The sequence below is a fragment of the Chiloscyllium plagiosum genome, chromosome 17 (genome assembly GCF_004010195.1).
Source record: "Chiloscyllium plagiosum isolate BGI_BamShark_2017 chromosome 17, ASM401019v2, whole genome shotgun sequence".
NCBI lineage: Eukaryota > Metazoa > Chordata > Chondrichthyes > Orectolobiformes > Hemiscylliidae > Chiloscyllium > Chiloscyllium plagiosum.
Genome location: NC_057726.1, coordinates 44,755,440 through 44,776,094, shown reverse-complemented (window position 1 = coordinate 44,776,094; position 20,655 = coordinate 44,755,440). Strand labels below are relative to the sequence as shown.

General features: G+C 37.9%; 1 protein-coding gene across 4 annotated transcripts in view; it reads left to right on the top strand.

The window, feature by feature from the left end:
- Positions 1 to 10,162: 10,162 nt before the first annotated feature.
- The window catches only part of tox3 (TOX high mobility group box family member 3), a 112,302-nt gene continuing 101,809 nt past the window's right edge, over positions 10,163 to 20,655 (top strand). For 2 of the 4 annotated variants that reach the window (XM_043706971.1, XM_043706973.1), the window contains exon 1: positions 10,168 to 10,977. In XM_043706971.1, the coding sequence (XP_043562906.1) occupies positions 10,876 to 10,977 (102 nt within the window). In that variant the 5' untranslated portion in view covers positions 10,168 to 10,875. Of the gene's footprint in view, positions 10,978 to 20,655 lie in introns of all 4 variants that reach the window. The other 2 variants (XM_043706970.1, XM_043706972.1) reach the window with 2 other exon arrangements.

The following is a 20,655-nucleotide window of genomic DNA, read 5'->3' as shown; positions in this document are numbered from 1 at the left end:
CACACGTTATAACAGAACAATCTGTAACTAGGATTTAAATCTATGCCCCAAAACACTCATCCAGATCTCTGGATTAATCATCCAATGGAATGATCACGGGCTCACCACCTGTAGTGTTATTAAGATGCCCCCCAACTCTTACCTCTTGTATCTATTCTGGTTCATTATTTATCAGAAGATTCAACAGTGATTTTTTTTTCCCTGTTGGAGAAATAACAGGTTGAAATAATATGAGCTGAGACAATGGCAATGTAATAAAAAGCAATGATTAGTAACTATTTTCTCAGTGAATGTAATTAAAATGTTATGAGGTTTGCCATTTTTATATGAAGTTAAAGCATTGTACTGCAGTTATGATAAACTGAGCTTGGTCTGTATGGTGAAATGCCGACATAGATAAATATAGATTCTGTATTATTGAGATATAAACTGTCTGAACTATATATTTTGAGTGCTGTGTTTCAAGGCATTTGTAGTTTCAGGCATTTTCACTGTCCCTCATTACCAAATCTGTGCTGCTACCTATATTCTTTGAATGCCTTTGTATTTTTCTAGGAATGATACATTTCAACTTTGAAATCCAATGCATTCCAAATTCCAGAAGTCGTTATTTTTTAAAGTTCTGCATCCCAGATAGTGGAGAACAAATCATAAATCTGAATTTAAATGCAATGTCAGAATTTCAAACAGGATCATGGTTGATTTGGATGCAAGTATATTCAAGTTCAATAAAAGAAATCTTTCGTATACAGCACCTTATTATATCAAAGAAATTTTGTTGTAAAAGGAATGCTGTGCAGGCAATGCAGCTGACATTTTACATTCAGTCAGATGGTTTGGACTTGTGTGACTGGTTGATCTGTTTTTGTAGTAACACTTGAGGAAGGTATTGGTCTGATAGCAAAGGGAACTTCCTACATTATTTTCAACAATGCTATAGCTTTAATTTTGTCTTTTGTAGCTAAAGTCCTATGTGAAGGATGGTATCTACAGTAGTCTAGCAGACCCTTGATATTAGCTACTTGAACCTTGTTATGCTCTCAAATCCTCAATTGGAATTATACCCACATGTTTCTACCCAGACTGACACATGACGGTTTGTACATGGGATACATGAATGTTGATTTGCTTTGCTTTCAAACAGTTATCAATGAATGGTGTGATTCCAGATTTGTATTAATTGAATTTAAATTTCATCACGTGTCATACTGGGGATTAAGTCTGTCCACAAAGACTAGTCTTGGCCCCTGGATTATTAGTCCAACGTCACTACCACTACAGCATCACCTCTACTGTTGCTAAGATGCTCCACAACTCTTACTCTTACATCTGTTCTTGTTCATGACACGGCCAATACAGCGACCTCGAATGGCAAATTAAAGCTTGGATCACAAAATTGAGGCTTGATTCCCTTGCAGTGCACAAGCATAAGGAAACCAGTGGCAGGACCATACAAAGTTAGTTGCCAGTTTCTGGTGTTTGTTGGCCCTCACTGATTGTGGAACGAAGGTAGATCAGATCAGATGCCATGAGGTGGCAAGGAGGGTCTAGCATTGTTGACCTGTGGCTGGCCGACATAAATGTGAAGTTGGAAGAAGCACTGCTGTTCCCTCTGGTTTAGAGGTAAGGAGGGAAGACAATAAACAAACATCATTTTGGAAGGCAGCCTCCAGTGGTACCTTTTAAGGAGTAATATGACAACCTGGTACTTAAAAGTTGCAAAGTCAGACGGGTGAATTGAATCAATATTAACAAAGACAGTGCTTTAAACCCGTGGCTGCGTTTTCTCCATAGGTGCTCAGATAGCTCACTGCACCAACTGTTGATCCCGTTCCAGGTGTACTGTACCTGTGTGTTTTTGATTCTTACTACTGAGTATCTCTCCATGCAATGCAGCTTCATCCATGTTTTGACCTGAGAACAAATTCTCAAAATATTTTCAGGTGAATGATCACTGGATTTCCAGAATTTTCTCCAATTATTTCAGGTTTCAACTTGCAATGTTTCTTGTTATTTCAATATTCAAGCTGAAGCTTGATCAGGTACCTTTCCACATGATTGGCCACACCCTGACTTTTTTCACAAATATAGAGAAAAACATTCCCTTTTCAACAAGTAGAGGACCTCTATGGCTAATGAAAACTTTAGTGGGACTGATGAAGATATGGATGCAAAACATGTCCAATAGGTTTCTGAGGACAGGCAGTTTATTTCTAAGAAAAAGCTCAAAACCTGAATTCACCTCCACAGGTAAGACAGCTTGATCATCTCAAGGAGATATAGTCGAAGAGTGTGGTGCTGGAAAAGCACAGCCAGTCAGGCAGATATATCCTACTCCTTTTCAATTTCAGACCAATTTCAGTTCATCCCTCCACTTAGATTGTTCCTACTTTTCATTTGTTGTCATTCAGAAATGATATCATCATGAGACATTTAAAGCAAAAAGCAGTGACTCAATTCAAAATTAAGAACCAAAGAGAGGTTTAATATAAAAGACATTTTTGCTGTAATCAGTGCTTGAGTGTAATGCTCTAGATGTGGTTCAACTGACAGTGCTTTCTCCCTGAGTCAGTAGAATATGGATTAAGTTCTGCTACAGAGACTTGAGCAACTGCCCAACACGAGAATCCAGTACAATGCGGACTGTACTGGGAGATGTGCCATCCTTCAGATGTTACACCAAGACCGATGTACTAAATCTGGTGCAATAGAAGCTATTCTATAAGATTATGGCTGTTGAGATTGTGGCCTGATCTCCACTTTTCTACCTAGTTCCCATAACCCTCAATTTCAGTATCAAAAATCTGTCTAAAACAGCCTTGAAAATCCCAATGACCCGCCATCACTTCTCTCGAAGACTTATGACCCTCTGAAAGTTGAAATTCCTCCTCCTCATTTTTATTTTAAATGGCAGACCCTTATTTTTAAATTTGCCAAGAGTATTGGGTAGTAGTGGGAGATTTGGAGGGGAAACATCTTCTAAACATCTGTCTTGTGAACCCCCCATTCAGAAACTTGTATGTTCCAATAACTTCTCATTCTTCTGAACTATAATAAGGCTAGGCCCAACTTGATTAAACTTTCCTCCTAAGACAAGTCCCTTATCTCTGGAATCAGCCTACTGAACAGCCAATGAACTGTTCTCAATCCAAATATATCCCACCTTAAATAAAGAAACCAAAACGGTGACAGCATTCTAAATGCAGTCTCAGCAATGTCCTAGAGACGTGTAATAATACTTTACTTTTGTCATATATTGTCCTTGTAATAAAATGCCACAATCCCATTTGTCTTCCTAATTACTTGCTGTAGCTGTGTTTAACTTTTTGTGCTGCATTTAAAAGGACACCCAGAGCCTTCTAATGAATTACGTTGCAGTCTCTATTCACTTAAATAATATTTTACTTTCTGCCTGCTAAATAGGACAACCCCACATTTTCCCAAATTATACTTCAACTGCCAATTTCTTCCCTGCTCACTTAACCTCCTGGATGCACCTCTCAACTTACTTTCTTATCTACCTTTGTATCATTAGCAAATTAGACAAATTTCTAGATTAGACTAGACTAGATTACTTACAGTGTGGAAACAGGCCCTTCGGCCCAGTGTACTCAATATTGTGAGGGAGGATCTTTCCCCTCTGGATTGATGTAGATTGTTATTTGTAGGTAATTGCAACAAGGTAAACTACATTTTTCCTATCTTAAAGCATTTGTGGGCGGCACGGTGGCACAGTGGTTAGCACTGCTGCCTCGCAGCGCCAGAGACCCGGGTTCAATTCCCGCCTCAGGCGACTGACTGTGTGGAGTTTGCACGTTCTCCCCGTGTCTGCGTGGGTTTCCTCCGGGTGCTCCGGTTTCCTCCCACAATCCAAAGATGTGCAGGTCAGGTGAATTGGCCATGCTGAATTGCCCGTAGTGTTAGGTAGGAGGTGGGTGTAGGGGTGTGGGTGGCTTGCGCTTCGGCGGGGCGGTGTGGACTTGTTGGGCCGAAGGGCCTGTTTCCACACTGTAAGTAATCTAGTCTAGTCTAATCTAGTCTAATAGACTACAATATAGTTACTTCCTTCATTCAAATATGTGTTGTAAATAGTTAAAGCCACTGATCCATGTGGCACTCCACTAATTACAGACAAATGATCCATTTGTCTTGACTCTCTGTTTCCTCTTAGTTAGCCAATTCTTTATCAATGCTAACGTATTACCCTTAATCCGTTTTTTTTATCACATTACTGATTATGAGAATTTGTATGTAAAGTGGCTGCTTCATCTCCTACCCTAACACAGTAAATACACTTTAAAAGTATGGTTTCAGCTGCATAGCATATTGTAATACATTGTGATCATGGAAGGGATTCCATAAATATAAGTCTTTATACTTTTGTATCATGAAAAGCAATGACAAATCTTAAACCCAGTTTGGAATCTGGGTGCAGTATACTGTATATGAGTATGTCTATAGATATCTATGAAGGTCCACATATATGTATTGATGGAAGGGTGTGCTGTTCAAAGCTAGCTACATTTCATTAACAGAGAAACATATTAATGACCTTTTCTTGACCATATACAATAGTTGAAGGCTTTCTAAGATGTATGTTCTCAAGATTTTTCATGCCATAAGTTGGATAGGGAAAATAATGAATGGGTGATCATTTGAAAGGAAGGGACAAAGTTATTTCAAAATACTGCCAAGAGGGTTGTTTTGCCGAAGGGTGCAGTGTACTCAATATTGTGAGGGAGGATCTTTCCCCTCTGGATTGATGTAGATTGTTATTTGTAGGTAATTGCAACAAGGTAAACTACATTTTTCCTATCTTAAAGCATTTGTACCATGTTTATTTGATCAAAAGTGCAATATTTCTTGAAAGGCCATTGTTAGGTTTTTATAAAAATATTATGTACATCATGTTGCATTGAGATAATCCAAAGATGTGCATGTTAGGTGAATTGGCCATGCTAAATTGTCCATAGTATTGAAGGGTGTGTAGGTTAGGTTCATTAGTCAGGGGTACATGTAGAGTAATAGGTTCGGGGGAATGGATCTGGGTGGGTTACTCTTCGGAGGGTCAGTGTGGACTTGCTGGGCCGAATGGCCTGTTTCCACACTTTAGGGATTCTATGATCTCTGATTTTTCTATGAAGTATATTGGAATTAATGTTATAAATCTGGTTAGATCGATTTCTGAGGATTTGATTATATGACTTTTGATCATTGACTTTTGATCATATAACAAGCTCCTGAACAGGCCTGTTGCAGGTGAAGGCTCTATTAAATTTCTGTAAACTCAAAGAAGAGGAATTACCTATATGATGTGTGATCACATGCCATTTGATCACTTTTAATCGCGAAATGGCATTGCAGTTCCTTTTTAAAGGTTGGGTTCCCTAATTATCTTTTCTTGCAGTTTTGTAAATTGTATTACTTCAAAAGTTTATACTGGCTTAACACGTTGAAAGATGTATCCCATTGGAAAGGGTGATAACTAAGTGGAAGAGGGGGTGCTAAGGAATTTTAAAATGTAAAGTAAGATTCTAATCCAGCCAATGTTTGGCTTCATGAAGGTAGATTGGGAGCAGGTAAGCAATGTATTCTCAGTAGTTGGGCAAGTCACTGAAACTGTTCAAAGAGGCTCCAATCAAGTTAGCCCATGATTTTAAAGAAGGGTGGAGTAGGATACAGGGGATGAATGGATCCCTTCCGTCCCTACTTCGTATCTTTGTTCAAGCTTTGCTGTTCAAGGGATGAGGACATCACTGGTTGGATCAACATTTATTGCCTATTCCTAATTGTCCTTGAAAAGGTCATGCTGAGCTGCTTTCTTTAGCTATTGCAGTTGTTGAGGTGCAAGTACACTCAAAGTTTGTAAGGGAGTTCCGGGACTTTGACTTAATGACATTGAAAGAATAGCAATATGGTTCCAAGTCAAGATGGTTGGTGGTTTGGAGAGGAACGTACAGGTGGTGGTGTTTCCCCGCATCTGCTCTGCTTGCCCTTTTCTGTGGTAATGGTCATGGGTTGAGAAGGTGCTGTCATCAGAGTCTGGGGGACATGCTACCATGCATCTTATGGATGGTATGTACTACGACCAGTGGGCATTGGTAGTGAAGGAAGTAAATGCTGAAGTTGCTAGATGGGTGCCAATCAATGGTACTGGATTGTCCTGAAGGAATCAAGCTTTTGAGTGTTGTTGGAGCTGCTTTCATTCAGGCACGTGGAAAGAATTCCATTTCCTGACTTGTGCCTTGTAGATGGTGGGCAGGATTTGGGGAGTCAGAGGTGAATTACTCACTGCAGAATTCCTAGCTCCTGGTCAGCTCTTGTAGCCACCATATTTGTGGCTGGTCCAGTTCAGTTTCTGGTCTATGGTAATCCCAGGATATTGATAGTGGGGGAGTTCTGCATTGATGATACAATTAATGTCAAGTGGTGATGGTTGATTCCCTTAATCTGGTCATTGCTTGACACTTGTTTGGCATGAATGCTACTTTGCATTTAACATCCCAAGCCTGAACATTGTCCAGTTATTGCTGGACACCACTTCAATAGCTGAGTAATTATGAATTTCTGCAGTATTATCCTGAGACTGAGACAATTGACCTCCAACTACCCATCATTTTTGTGCTATTTATAATGCTGCCTGTCAAAGGGTTTTCTCCAAATCCCCTTCAGTCCAGTTTTTCTAAGGTTCCTCAATGCCACAGTTGGTCAAATACTACCTTGATGTCAAGAGCAATCACTCTCACGTCGCTTATGGAGTTCAGTTCTTTTGTTCATGTTTGCACCCAGGTATGTCATAGAGTCATAGAGATGTACAGCATGGAAACAGACCCTCCAGTACAACTCGTCCACGCCAACCAGATATCCCAATCCAATCTAGAAATCAAGAATTGACAGGACCCAAACTGAGCATCAGTGAACAGGTACATCTGAGCAAATGTCACTTGTAAATGACTCCTTCTATCAGTTTGCTGATGATCAAGAGTAAATCAATAGGGCAGTAAATCCAACCAAATCCTTGTTGGATTTGTCCTCCTTTTTGTGGATAAGTGGACAATTTTCCACATTGTTATAACTGCACTAGATCAGTTTAGCTAGGGGTCTAGCTAGTTCTGGAATACAAGTCTTCAATACTATTGCCAGAACCGTATCAAGACACAGAGCCTTTGTATAATCCAGTGCGTTGAGCTATTTTTCAATTTCACATAGAGTGAATCAAATTGGCTGAAGACTGGCATCTATGATGCTTGAGACCTTAAGAAGAGGCTGAAATAGATCATCCACTTGGCACACCTGACTGAAGATGACTGCAAATTCTTCAGCATTATCATTTACTTTGTTTGTCTCCGCTGCAAATGATTTTTTTACTGTTCACCTGCAGAAATGTCCTTAGGATTCACTCAGACCTTTACTGGATGCCATTTTCATGCAGCATCTTGTCTCTGCAGTTCTTGGGGAAATGCTGAGCCTCATGCACACATCATCCCCCTATTACACACCCCTCCCCAGTCAGCTACTACTCTATCCGTTTGCCCTCAGTTCCAATTTTCTGAACCCCTTTCCTCAAATACACAGTGACTCACTCTTCACAGTGCCTCAATCCCCTATCCCAAAGTTCCTGATCATCTTTTCCAATCCAACCCCACTAATTTCCACTTCATCCCTCTCTCTTTCTTACTGAGACCCGGCTTTATCTCCACTTGCCAATCTGGTTCTGGTTGACATTAAGTGTGGCTCCTCTCTTTGTGATGATGGAGCATCAACATTATTGAACCACTCATTGGCTTCTCTGTGATTGCAACTGGTGTCAGTTCGGCGTTGGCTGGTAGAACATGGAGACGTGTAATGAGTGAAGTTCTTCAGGACCTCAAATAACTATCTGCAGGAGATATACCATCTATAACATTTGGTAACACTGTGCTGACATAAATATGCATTGAGGTAAAAGCAGAAAGATCAGGGTCATCAAAATTGTGATCCAGGCTCTGCCTTTTTATCTCACCAGGTTGGAGGTAAGAGTAGTTCAATTGACTTTAGTTCCCTACTGTTACTGCAAAATGCCCTGACCAGTTTATATCATTACAAAGCCCCAAAACATTGTTGCTGCTGATGTCCAGTGGAAACTGTACCAATACATCCCAGCACAATGTTTACAATATTCCCTCCTCTTGTTATCATTCCTGGCCTGCTCCCAACATCACACATTGCCTGCAGGATAGAAAAAGTAAAATTGGAGCAGGGCTTGTTGTTCAGCCCTTCTCACTAGAAAGGAACAGGCTTTGAACACATTTACATTAATGCTGCAATTTGTTGAAATCCCTCGGGGGTTCTGGCTGCATCACTGAGGACACCAATTCTTAAAGTTTTTATTTCTCTCAGCCAAGCACTTGAATTTAACCAAAATATCAACAGGGAGGGAAAAAAACTGAAGTATTGAATAATTTAGCAACTTGCAAGTCTTCAACAGAAAGCTTGTGCAAATATGACTGATATCTGTGGATATAGAGTTTATCACAGAAACAACAAAAATGACAGTCCTGTCAAAATTGCAGGTAATGACAGGTGGCTCCAATATGACATAAATTGCTCCAGCGATGAAACATGCAGATGAAGCTTTGTAAAAATTTCTTTTTTAACTCCGAAGTTATGCAGGGAAAGGTGCTCTCAGGCCACTTGCTGTTGGATGTGTGTGGAGCCAGTACACAGGGTTCAGGTTCAGCAGCCGGGGGGCATTACTGGACCTGGTTTGTGTTTTCCTGTAGCATGGGTGAGGACCCCTTTTATAAACACCCTCCTAGATCCCAGGAGAATCCAAGGGAGAGTTGATGAGACTAAAATACATTGTGTGAGGAAAAGGAAATATTTTTTCAAATCAACTTTCCTGCAAGATCAGAGCATATTTTGCTCACTTCCAAGAAAAGAAAGTTTACTTTTAATTTTCAAATGAATAATTTCAAATTTTCAATCTATCTCATGATGTTGCAACAGGAGTTAATGTTCACTATGTGAAGAGACGTTTAAGTGAAGCATTTTCTCCACAGCCTAATACCATCCAATAGAGAGCGTGAAAGAGGGAGAGACGAGGGGTTTTGAGGTTTTTAGTAGGGAACATTTGATTCAGTATGTATTGTATGAGAGGCTTTTCTTTTCTTATCTAATAAAGATACAAATTGCACAAACTAGTTTGACAGTTCAGCTTTTGCCAGATCTACTCAGAAGCTGGAGGTGATTCCTTCTCATTGGCCATGGGGTGAAGTATACAGTAATCATTCTGCAAGGTCACTTTCTGAGGGGCAATGAGGAGTTATTTGTTTTCATTTGGACCTCCTTAATTGCAGGGATCTGAAATGGAATAGTAACACTTGGGCTATTGGAATTGCAAGGAGAGAGCATGTAGCAGGTTCCAGGTCTGATATATATCAGTTTTAATTAGGGAAAGGCATCAATGGTGGCCAGCCATTGTTGGTGAAGTCATTCTTTGGAAAGGAATTGTGAAATGACCAAGTAGTAAAGTAGAATAACACATAGTGCCAAACGGTAATGGTAATCTTTAAAAGATCAAGTCAACTGGGGGAAGTGGAGGTAACTGTGATTAGAATCTTTCTTTAATTTAATTCGGTAAGGACTGATTCTAGCTTCTGAAGAAGGGTCACAGGTCTCGAAACGTTATCTGTTTTCTCTCGGAGATGCTGCCAGACTTGCTGAGTTATTCCAGCAACGTCTGTTTTTTTTCTTGCGGATTCTCATCCGCGGTCCTCTGTTTTGTACTGTTTTTTTGGGGGGGGGGGTTGATTGTTCTTGCACTCGGTTTTTGCAGCTTTCTTGTACACATCCCTGAGTCCGCCCGGGAATCAGCCCCCCATCCACAAGGTGTCAAGGGGTCGACACGGGCTGGTTCATCTTTACATTTGCTCACAAGTGATTAAATAAAGTTATTGTGGTTGTGATTTACAACATGTGAAAGTGTCCCTCTGTATTTCTGTCATCGTTTGCGGTCGTTTGGATTCCAAAACGGGGTTCCGATTGGCCTGAACTTGGAACTGGGGCTGGAATGGCAAATGTGAGTGAGGAAGACAGTGAATCAGTCCACGAGTAAACTAGTTTACTATGGACTGGGGGGATACAAAGTAATCTTTGCTAGGTGTACACTGAACCTGTGTGTGTGTGTGTATAGTGGCAGCTGCACTGAGTGGGAGTGGTGAGTAAGACTGGGAGTGGCTCATTCTGAAGCTTTCTGTGCTGCCTTTCAGAGGATTTACTTATTCATTATTCTCAGGGAGCACTGTACCACTAGCAGCCTCAGAGCTCTTCAGCGCTTTAGAGTACAAGCTGTGACCGTTGGGTGGAAGACTTGGACTCCTGTTAGTAACCCCTGGCTTTAAATTCTACAAGGACTGCTCTTTAATCTTGCCAGCCCAGCTGGCTGCGTGTGCGTGAGTAGATATGGACGGCTGGAAGTACTGTTTTAAGAGTTAACAGGAAGGAAAGCTTGGACCCTCCTTCGTCTCCTACCAAGGACCCAGTTGCTGTTCCAGTTCTTATCAGCACCCCAGATCAGAATCGGCAGTGGGTGAAGCTGGAAAGCATCAGCTTATCAGTGCTGGTCGCGTGGCTTCTTTGTGTACAACAGCTGCTGTTGAATGCATGGGCAAATACAGAGGCTCAGCACTGGCCAGTTAAACACAGAACTAAGGAACACAGGAAATACATGTACCTCTACCTTTTTTAAACGAGATTTAAACTACACAATCCCCAGGGTTACTTCTGTGCATTGCTTATCCCCAATTGAGTTAGCACTAAGTGGATGTAAAGAACCCCATAATACTCAGTGATTCATTACTAAAGGGTTGTAATAGTTTATTAAAAAAAACCACCATGGATGTACGTTTTTATCCAGCTGCTGCTGGCAACACTATTCCTGGAGATCCTTCCAACCTGGACCTCTCCCAATGCTTGGGCTACTACAGCTACAACAAGGTGAAAATCTTTATTTATCTTCATTGTCTCATTATTTACTCTTAATACTTTGTAAGGGGCAAGGGTTATTGAATTATCTAGTATTAGATTAGTTCCTGTATATACTCTTGACTGTAATGTTTTATTTATTTAAGTGACTAGCTTGTTTTTGTCTTTATGCTTTCATCAGAAACTAATTCCAAGTGGCATAATCATTATTCACCTTTTTTAAATTTCTGAAATCAATAGAATCATTGATGGGATTGGCAGCATAATCAGTGAGGCAAAAGTCTGATTGCTAACCACCTTCCAAAGAAAAGAAAGTCCAAAAGATTACAACACCGCTGTTTGCAATATTTTATACAAACATTTGTGAACACATACTGAACATGAACAGAACATTCATTTTAAGTACATTTATTTGAAGATTCAACCTAAAATTAACCAGTTTATTATGAATGTTTAACTGCTGGTTTTATTAGCTTTGCCATTTTGTCTGTGAACACTAACTGAACAAAGCCTAAAACAGAATGAGTTATTATTTGATGTTCATCTGTTCATTTGCACAATTTCATTTAAATCTTAACCAGAATCATTGGAATAAACCTTTCTCCAAATTACTACACTCCACTGTGCTTTAGGCAGATGCAGAATCTGCAGTGAGTTTTGCAGATTCAAGTGGCGTAGAACATTTTATCAACTAAAAGTTTAAAACTCTGTTGCATTTAACATGATTTAATGCTATTGAATGTACACTTCCATTGTGCTGATAACATACTTTCACTATCTCAGTGCTGCACCCGGATTTGACTTTACTTGTTTACTAGTTGCTTTTACTATCTCTGAACATATTGCTCCATCATTCACTGTTATATGCTTAAGAGAAAACACACCTAATTATTGGGTAATAACTGTGAGAAAGTTTTGTTTATCTCTCTCTTTCTACATTCATGCATCCCGTGGAAGCATTATCTCTTGATTCTCTTGTACTGTGTGTCAGAAGACTAATCCTTTTGTACTGTCAAAGCAAGTATTGTTTCAAGTTACTCACATGGCAGACACAAAGCTGTTCTCGTAATCAATATAACAAGTTCCTTTCTAATACAGTCATCATGGCACTGTTGATCTTTGTTGTTGTTTATAACTACATCACTCGTACTAATGGTTAGTACTTCATTTGGTAAAGAATATGGTGAGCTCCTCTAGAGTTTAGTAAATCTAAAATGCTTTTATTACACCAATAATGTTATTCTGTTCCCTATTATAGATCTATTGTGATCTGGCAGAGCCACTTTATAGTGTTATTTAGTATATAATTGTGACCCTGCTGAGGAAAAGCTTGTTCACGCTGTCAGCTTCATTAGAAAGCTGGTTAGAGTGAGTGCTATTCCCAGTTTTAATTGTCTTTAATTATGAGTTCATGATTTTTTTTCTGTAGTTAATTATTGAGTGAACCAGCAATAACTCTGAATATTGTACTTCATTGATTTCACTTGAGTGCTGAAACTTGGTCAAAATTGTATATGGTGGCAAGTGCAAATCCTGGTAAGATGCAGAATAGTTCACGTGCAGCTAAAGTTTCTTTTTGAATAACTCAAAACACCTGTGACTTTAGAGCAGCAACCCTAAAATTCCTCCATTTAAAGCAATTGTCTAACCCAATATGGAGATAAGTCATTGGATATAAAATTATAATTCAACTAAATCTTAGGTTCCAACTCTCATTATTTCCATCTAAAACACATTATGCCATATAGTATCTGATCTGAGCAGGAACAGCTTAGTGCATATGATTTTAAGCGGATCATTATTTGAAATAGCTCATGTCATATTTCTTGGTCCAGGGAATGACCTGCATTGTCAATGTTGTCATGTTCGAAAAACATTTTTGAACATTCAACATTTGTCAAAGTCTTAAAAAATATTGCTGTCTTCACAAATGGTTCTGTAATTAGACTTTTTTAAAATAAAAAATGTACAGCAATGTTTATAAGCAACAAGAATCTAAGATGATTTGGTCAATGGAGTTTGATGTTTTTGTGTTTCTGAAGATCTTTATTTCCATTGGTTATGGTTGAGTAAAGCAAGTGGTCCTGACAACAGTTAGGATAACTCCCTTCTAGCTAAAACTCTTCATGTGTTAATGATTGATTCTCTTTGGATGACTTGGCTGATTTGTACCAATTATTAACTTTAAACATTACTATGATATCCTCAGTATTTAATGTTTAAAAACCCCTGTCATGAAGTTGATTTGTTTATACTGGCAGGCTATGGGCTAGCATATTCTTACTTGCCCATAGCAATGATTTGTTGAACATGACTCAGTTGTTCAATGCAATCTTCTTGACACTTTTAAAAAAAATTTGTAGTTATGTGTGCAAAACATTTCACACGCAGTGAAGGTATTCACGAAAAACTGTTAACCACAATCTGCCAGCTGTGGGTTTTAAGAAGTGCCTGAATGAGGAATTAGTATAGACAAAGAATAGTAGAACAGCAGTGAATGAATGGTGCAGAATATAAGTGTGATAGTGTGCAAATACTTATGCAAATTATTTGTGTTTTAGGTTTGAAATGTATTATGTGATTTATAAATTGATATAAGTCATTCACATTCCAGATCTTCTGCAAATAACTGATTCCATCGCAATCTGAATGCATCTTGTCCGTCAGGAAAATAATGAAGTCTTTGGCAGAGATCACTTGTTGTTCAGTATTAGGACAGTGGCATCTTGGAAGTTGAATATCTTTTTTAGAAATTACAATAAGGGAGTAAAGTAGATTCTTTTTTTTTATGTTGTATCTTAAAAATTGCAGGTGACACAAGACAAGGAAGTTAGTGATAGTCTTCAGGAAAACGTTAAACTGGTGGAATGGGCAGACTTGTGGCAAATACCATTTAACACAGAATCGTGCAATGATGCATTTGGTAGGAAGAACATGGAGTGACATTATAAACTACAGCCTACAATTCTGAAACGGATGCAGGAGAAGCAGAACCTCGGCGTAAATGTGCACAAATCTTTGAAGGTGTCAGGGCACATTGAGAAAATAGTCAGAAAGTCGTATTGAGTCCTGAGCTTTATTAATACAGGTTAAGAGTACATAAGTTATGATTAAGCTTTAGAACACTGCTTTGGCCTCAGCTTGAGTATTATGTTCAATCTTGCCATCGTATTCTAGGATGTGAGGTGTTAGAAAGGGTGCAGAACAAATTTGAGAATGGTTCCAGAGATGAGGGACTTCAGTTACATGGATAGATTGGAGAAGCCAGAGGTGTTCTCCTTTTTGGAAAGGGAATTTTGAGGAGAAATTTCATAAGACGTTCAAAATCATGAGTCGCCTTAACAACTTTGGTAGGGCAAAGTTGTTTGCTTGAAAAGGAGAAAATGCTAATTTAAAGTGATTGGCAGAAAAAAAAACAAGTGTGATGTAGGAAAACTTTATTTTTATTCAGTGAATGACTATATCCTGGAATGCACTGCGGACAATGTGATTCAGACAGATTTGTTCATGTCCTTAAATTAATAGAATAGGCACCTGAATGCTACACAGAAGAGATTTACTGGGTTACAGTAAGCAATTAGGTGAGTGGGATTAACTAAGGAAGAGGACGTTAAAGTCTCCACAACGCAAATCTGTGCTGTATTCATATTATGTGCGTACTTTGATCCTAATTCTGCCAAGTAAGTAAAATAATTTACTTAGGGTCCAATATTATATTCAAGATGGAACATTAGGGTGTCTATCAAAGGCTTTCATTCAAGTTCATTGTTTTCCAGGCAGTTATGAGAAAATCGGGAATTCTTTGCCAAGATAGATAAAAGGAGTTGAGATGCAGATCAGTCGCGATGTAACTGAATGGTGAAAATGCCTCAAGAGGCTGGATGATCTACATCTATTCCAAGACCAGTCCAACCCCATGCTACCTTTTTGTTGGGAAGGACAAGAGGTGGAGTCAAACTTTTAAATCATATCCCTGGTTTACTTGCCAGAGTACGTTGTGGTGAGGATTGAATCAAAAGTACATATGTGTCGCTTGAGAAAAAAAAATACGATCCTAACCCTGATATTTAATTTCTGTAGGTTTGCAGGAGGACTGTTTCACAACCTATAATTTTTCGAGGTAGTTATTAAAAGACCCTTGGAAAACCAGTTAACAAGAAGTGTTTGCAGGGCAATTTGCAGACTGGCATCAAAATGAAAGTAATCATTCTTAATCAATGAAAAGATGGATTGCAGAGCAATGTGTAATGTTGGATGCATTAAGAATGTATCCTCAGATTTCTGTCACTGTGTTTAGACATGTGTAAGTGTTTTAGAAATTGAGACAATCTGCTTTGTTATTTCACAAGAAGCAACTGAATGAATTCAAAGGCTAGTGTCTGGCAGCTGTGTTGAGTTAATCATCCAACCAGTCATTAGATACCTTCAGGGAAAGGATTTGTTAATATATCTAGGTATAATAATTCTGATTTAGTTTAATCAGTGTGGTTTAATTTGACATCAGAGGACACACTATATCATAGATACTGACAATATGGAACACATTTAAACATTACTGTTGACCATTATTTCTTTGCTCTGAATTTATTTACCATTTTATCATCAAAACAGTTCCTGATTTGTTGTTTAACCAAAAGCCTATGAGATTTTTAATTTGTAGGCTGTTGTGAATTAAAATCTATTCAAACAACTTTGGCTTTGGCAGAGATTTGCTTAAAAATGTTCTTAAATAACTCTGAACATCTCGTTGCAGGAATATTTAAATATTACATGCATTAAATATGACTCCAGAGAAATGGAGCTGGGGTTTAATTCAAATTCTGAGGAGACGGTCAAAATAAAATCTGCTGCTGTACAGCAGAGGATTGTGTTATACTATTTGTAAGTGCTTCGAACATTATGATTTATTGCAGAAATGAAACAAAGTTATTGAGCAAAATGAATGAAGTAAATAAACAGAATTTTAATGAAAAGCTACCTTATTAATTTGGTCCAAGCTTGCTTTTTTATGCATAAAATAACAATATCCTGTCCAACTTGGATTCTCTAATCATAGAATAAATTAAAATGCTTTATTTTCACAGTTTGCTATTTAACCAGCATGAGGTAATCAGCATCATCCTCCAGCCACTTTCTGTGCTGCATAATTTAAACAAAGAGGCAAGTGCTCAGCTGTGTCTGAGAGACAAAGCTGGAAAAACACAAGTGATTTATGTGCTTACAATCTTTTTAGTGTGTATTGATTTGACTGTTACAATCCATAAACTGCCTGTATCCACTCAGTCCTGAAAATTACCTCAGAAAATCTTATTTAGGATTGATAACACCAAAAGTGTATTGTGAAACAGGAAAATATGTTCTCTCACATTAACTTTCCCTTTTCTTAAAAATAATTCATAAAGGAAAATTGTGCATGGAGTTTGAATTTGGCCATTCTAATAAAACGGTATTTTCTTCCTTTCACTCATCCTTATTATATTCATACATTCTGCATTGTTCACAAGTTAGGACTTGAAGGTTTGTTCTGTCTGTCCATTTTCTTTGTAACCAGGGTTAATTACAAAATCATTCCTCCTCTGTCAGGATAGAATGGATCCAAATTCAGGACAGGTGGATAAATGAGGAATATATTCAGCAGGTTGAATATGCTGACTATTTTCCATCCTTTTTTTAACGCTGATAACATAGCACTACAACTGGGGCAAAACTCCATGGAAAAACTGAGAAAACAAAATTGGTTGTAAAAAGAGTGTAAAGGAAATAAACTTGCCTCTTGTATTCTGCTGAAGATCCACTTTCAATCATATTAACTGCACTATGTAATATACAAACTACAGAGCATGAAACAAGTGAAGTCATGTATACATTTTCAGCTGTCAGTCATGTGTTTTGCACTGCCTGAAACCTAAAGTTGTTCAGTACGTATTTAGAACTCTCCAAATGTACTAGTACTATATCATTGAGTACTGTTGTTGAATGTGAAATCAGAAAAGTGTTTGAACAATTAATGTGTTTCTTTTTATGATGAAATAGTTCTGTTTGTAACTGTTTCCTCTGGGAAGTGGTTATTTTAAAAGAACCCAAAGTCCAAAGTATAAGGGGCCCTATCCTTGAAAGTTTTATAATAATGTGCACGTTTTCCAAATTATGGAGGGGGGGAAGGGCTGATAGTAGTTTGATTTCTTTGTTCTGGCCCCTGGCATACCTTTTGGTAACCCTGGTTACACAAGAGTTTGCAGGAGAATGATTTGTCACAGCATGGCACTGTATTTGAAACCACATATGCGTAAGTGGTTTAAAATGGCATTTTTCTGCATCAGTTTCTCCACTGTGGCTACTGAAATGATTTTTAATTACAGGCTAGTATGGAACAGTAGTAATAGAAGTACCTGACCCCAGTGTCATCTGCCTCAGTGCTTGCTGTCAATGATTATGTTTACTGCATTGAGTATAATTTAGGCATTAGTGGACCAAAGCAATTTCTGTAGTTGACAATTGCTTAGATTTTTTTATTCTGAAGTTCAATTGGAATTACCAGCTGTTCTAAAATTTTGATCAATAATTGTACACTTGTTTAATTTTTACCACAAGTGCTTGCAGCAGTTAAGTGTGGCTATAGAAAAGGTAATTTGTTTTCAACAGGATATGAGTAAAAATGCTTTACTGAATAAATACATTTCTCACTATATTCCTGTACCTTTTGAAATAGAACCGGAGTTTGAAACTTTTTTTCTTAGTACTGAAATTTTTAATGTGCAATTGAGTGGACCCCAACATGATTTTATAGAATAAAGGTGCAGCAATCTGTTGAAAAGACCATGAAAGCTACAACTGCAAGTTCATTTAATCTGAAAACCTGCTATAATAAAAGTATTGATATGAACTTCACTTTATATTAATCTTAGTTAAGGGCATAACTTTCAGCTCTAGTTGATGTGCTTAAGGGGTTTGCAAAAGATTGATTTAAGTGGCTTGATGTGACGTCCCATCAATTTTTGTATCAAAGGAGCCTGTATCTTGTGCATTGAGCTGGTAATACCACTCCCACACAAGAACTAAGTTTGGCAGAGGACAAGATGGTGGTGTTATCTGGGTTTGAATTTTGTATTAGTACAATGAGTTCTTAATCCCATAGAACAGTGCTTTTTGATTACTATTAAGCTCCAGTGAAATATCGGTATTTATTGGAAATTACAGTTAAATTGTGGAAAATGGCTCAGTACATCTGGTACAAAGTAATTTATTCCACTTACATTTCGGAGCAGAAGTGGTGATTTTAGCATAACCTGCACAGTCATAAACTGGCAGGATTAGGTCAGACATTGGTTTGATAGTCAGCCTGATTTGAATTTCCCCTGATTTTTGCTGTGTGTAAATATAATGTGTGACCACATCCCTTACCTGTTTTCTATCAAGTGATTTTAGTGTAAAATTATCCCCAAAGCTTTAGCTTGTGATCCCCAGACTCTGTTAGATTGAATAAACATGTTTAAATTAGGCTGTTATAAATGGCAAGTCTAAATTCTCTGAGCATTATCAGCTAGAAAGAAAGGTGCAGCAACTTCTCCAGTCTGAAGCATTAATGCTGTTTCTCTCTCCACAAATGCTACCTGACCTGATGAGTATTTTGAACATTTACTACTTTTATTTCAGGTTTACAACATCTGCAGTACTTTATTTTTGTGCAGCACATGTTTTGGCTGGTAACTTAAGAATACCAGTACCTGAAAGAGTCTGAAAAACTGCCAGTAGGATTCTGGGCTATTATGTACAGTAAAGATTATCATGATTCAGACTGAATCTAGTCTCCATGGGGATTGCAATATAAACAGGGAAATTACTGGAATTTGTACTGAAGCATTTCTGCAGAATTAAGTAATTGATATGTTCAGCTATGTTGCTAATGTATATCGAAGAATTGTTACATTATTAAAATGTACTTAACATTTACCCTAAAGCTAATTTTATTTGTCTTGTCAGAAGGCTGAGACTGTGTATTACTGTTGCCTCACGCTATATGTGCTGGACAAAGACGATAAATGGGCAAGCTCTAAAGTACATTTAGATTGGTGTTGGCTGCTGTACTATGTTGTCAGTTAATTGAAAAAAAACATTACTGCCTTCTATAGTGACAGTGAACATAAATGGTTTGCTTCCCAGAGTATGGTATGAAACACAGCTTGTTTCTTTGTGATTGAAAATGGTTCAAATCCTCCTAGGCGACTGGCATTGACTTTTAGAGCCCTGGACATATGGTACAGTAAATGATTTGTATTTACAGTACTGCCAGGCCTAGGTATCATGTTTCATAAAGGCAGTGTTTTGTAACAGTGCCCTGGTTTGTATTCCCAGTTCTCTCTTCGTTGTGCCATGTCTCGGTATCCAACTATTCAGGCGGCCATTATCTTTTACAAATCATTGCATCTGTTATCTTCTCAGGTTGCTATTGACAAAGGATAGAGGCTCAACTGCCTGCGAACTCAGTTACCACCTTATTTATTCAATCTACACTGGCTGCCTGACTAAATATGGCAACTTTTTAAAAATTAAATCATTAAAAATAAGAAATGCCGTCTTTTTAAGAAAATTTCAAATGCATTAGCTTCCATTTGCTGTGTCAGTTTAATTAACAATATGGATTTGATGTTTTGGCAGTGTTGAAGAAACCCGGTTGCTCTTTCCCATAACACATTTGTACGAGAAATCTGAAGACAATGCAGAGAATGTTTTTTTGGAATATTGTATGCTCCTGAGGAATGCCACAGCAGCAATTGTTGCAGTTTTGAGGGCATGTCGGCAGATGTAGTAAGGAGCAGTAAATAAACTTTAGTGCTGCTTGAATAACTAGTGTTTACTGGGTCCGGAGTCAGCAACAGCTTCTATCATTCACACTGTATCCTCTGAAAGGTTATATTTTGAATTAACTTTTTTATTTAACAGTGTTAAATACTATAAACCCTAAGTGTTGCCCTGGAGTCCCAGTTAGTTGTCCTACAGGACATTTTGTCATATGCTTATTTTAAATGTTATTTTTGAATGTATTCCGAATGCCCTGTTGCGTTCATCTGCATAAACCTTTATTTTTTAAAGAAAATTGTTTGTCAGCTCTTATGAGGGAAGTTTGGTCAACATAAAATCTTTGAAATATATACTGATACAGGTCATTCTGCTATAAAGCGAGTTTCATCAACGTGAGTTTGCTTTAACATGATCGACGAATTGGGAACACTTTCTAAAGCGTAGACTTTTAAAATGTGTTTTGGCTGTAACACGATTACATCGCCAATACTTCAAATGCTGTTTCTAAAGCACTATTTTTTTCTATAACGCGGGGTTGCACAAGAACACAACCATCGTGTTATAGAAGAACTGACTGTACTTAATATCAGTGAGAACAAAAATACTTTGTTATACAAATGGATTCCCCCTTCATTCACTTTCTTAAAACTCCATTTTGAAGAGAGACATGAGCACATTTAAAGTAACTTAAATACAGGCAATTAACCATTTATTAAATAGCACTGAAAAGTAATATGAATCAATTAAGCTTTTGTCTATTAGAATTGCAAATAATCTACTTTTGAGTCTAAAGTATATTATATATTCCGTCATCTCTTTTTTTTTAAAAGTAAAAATGAAAAAAGTAATTTAACAGAAAAGGTATGAATTACAGCCTTTTGTTCACTTCAT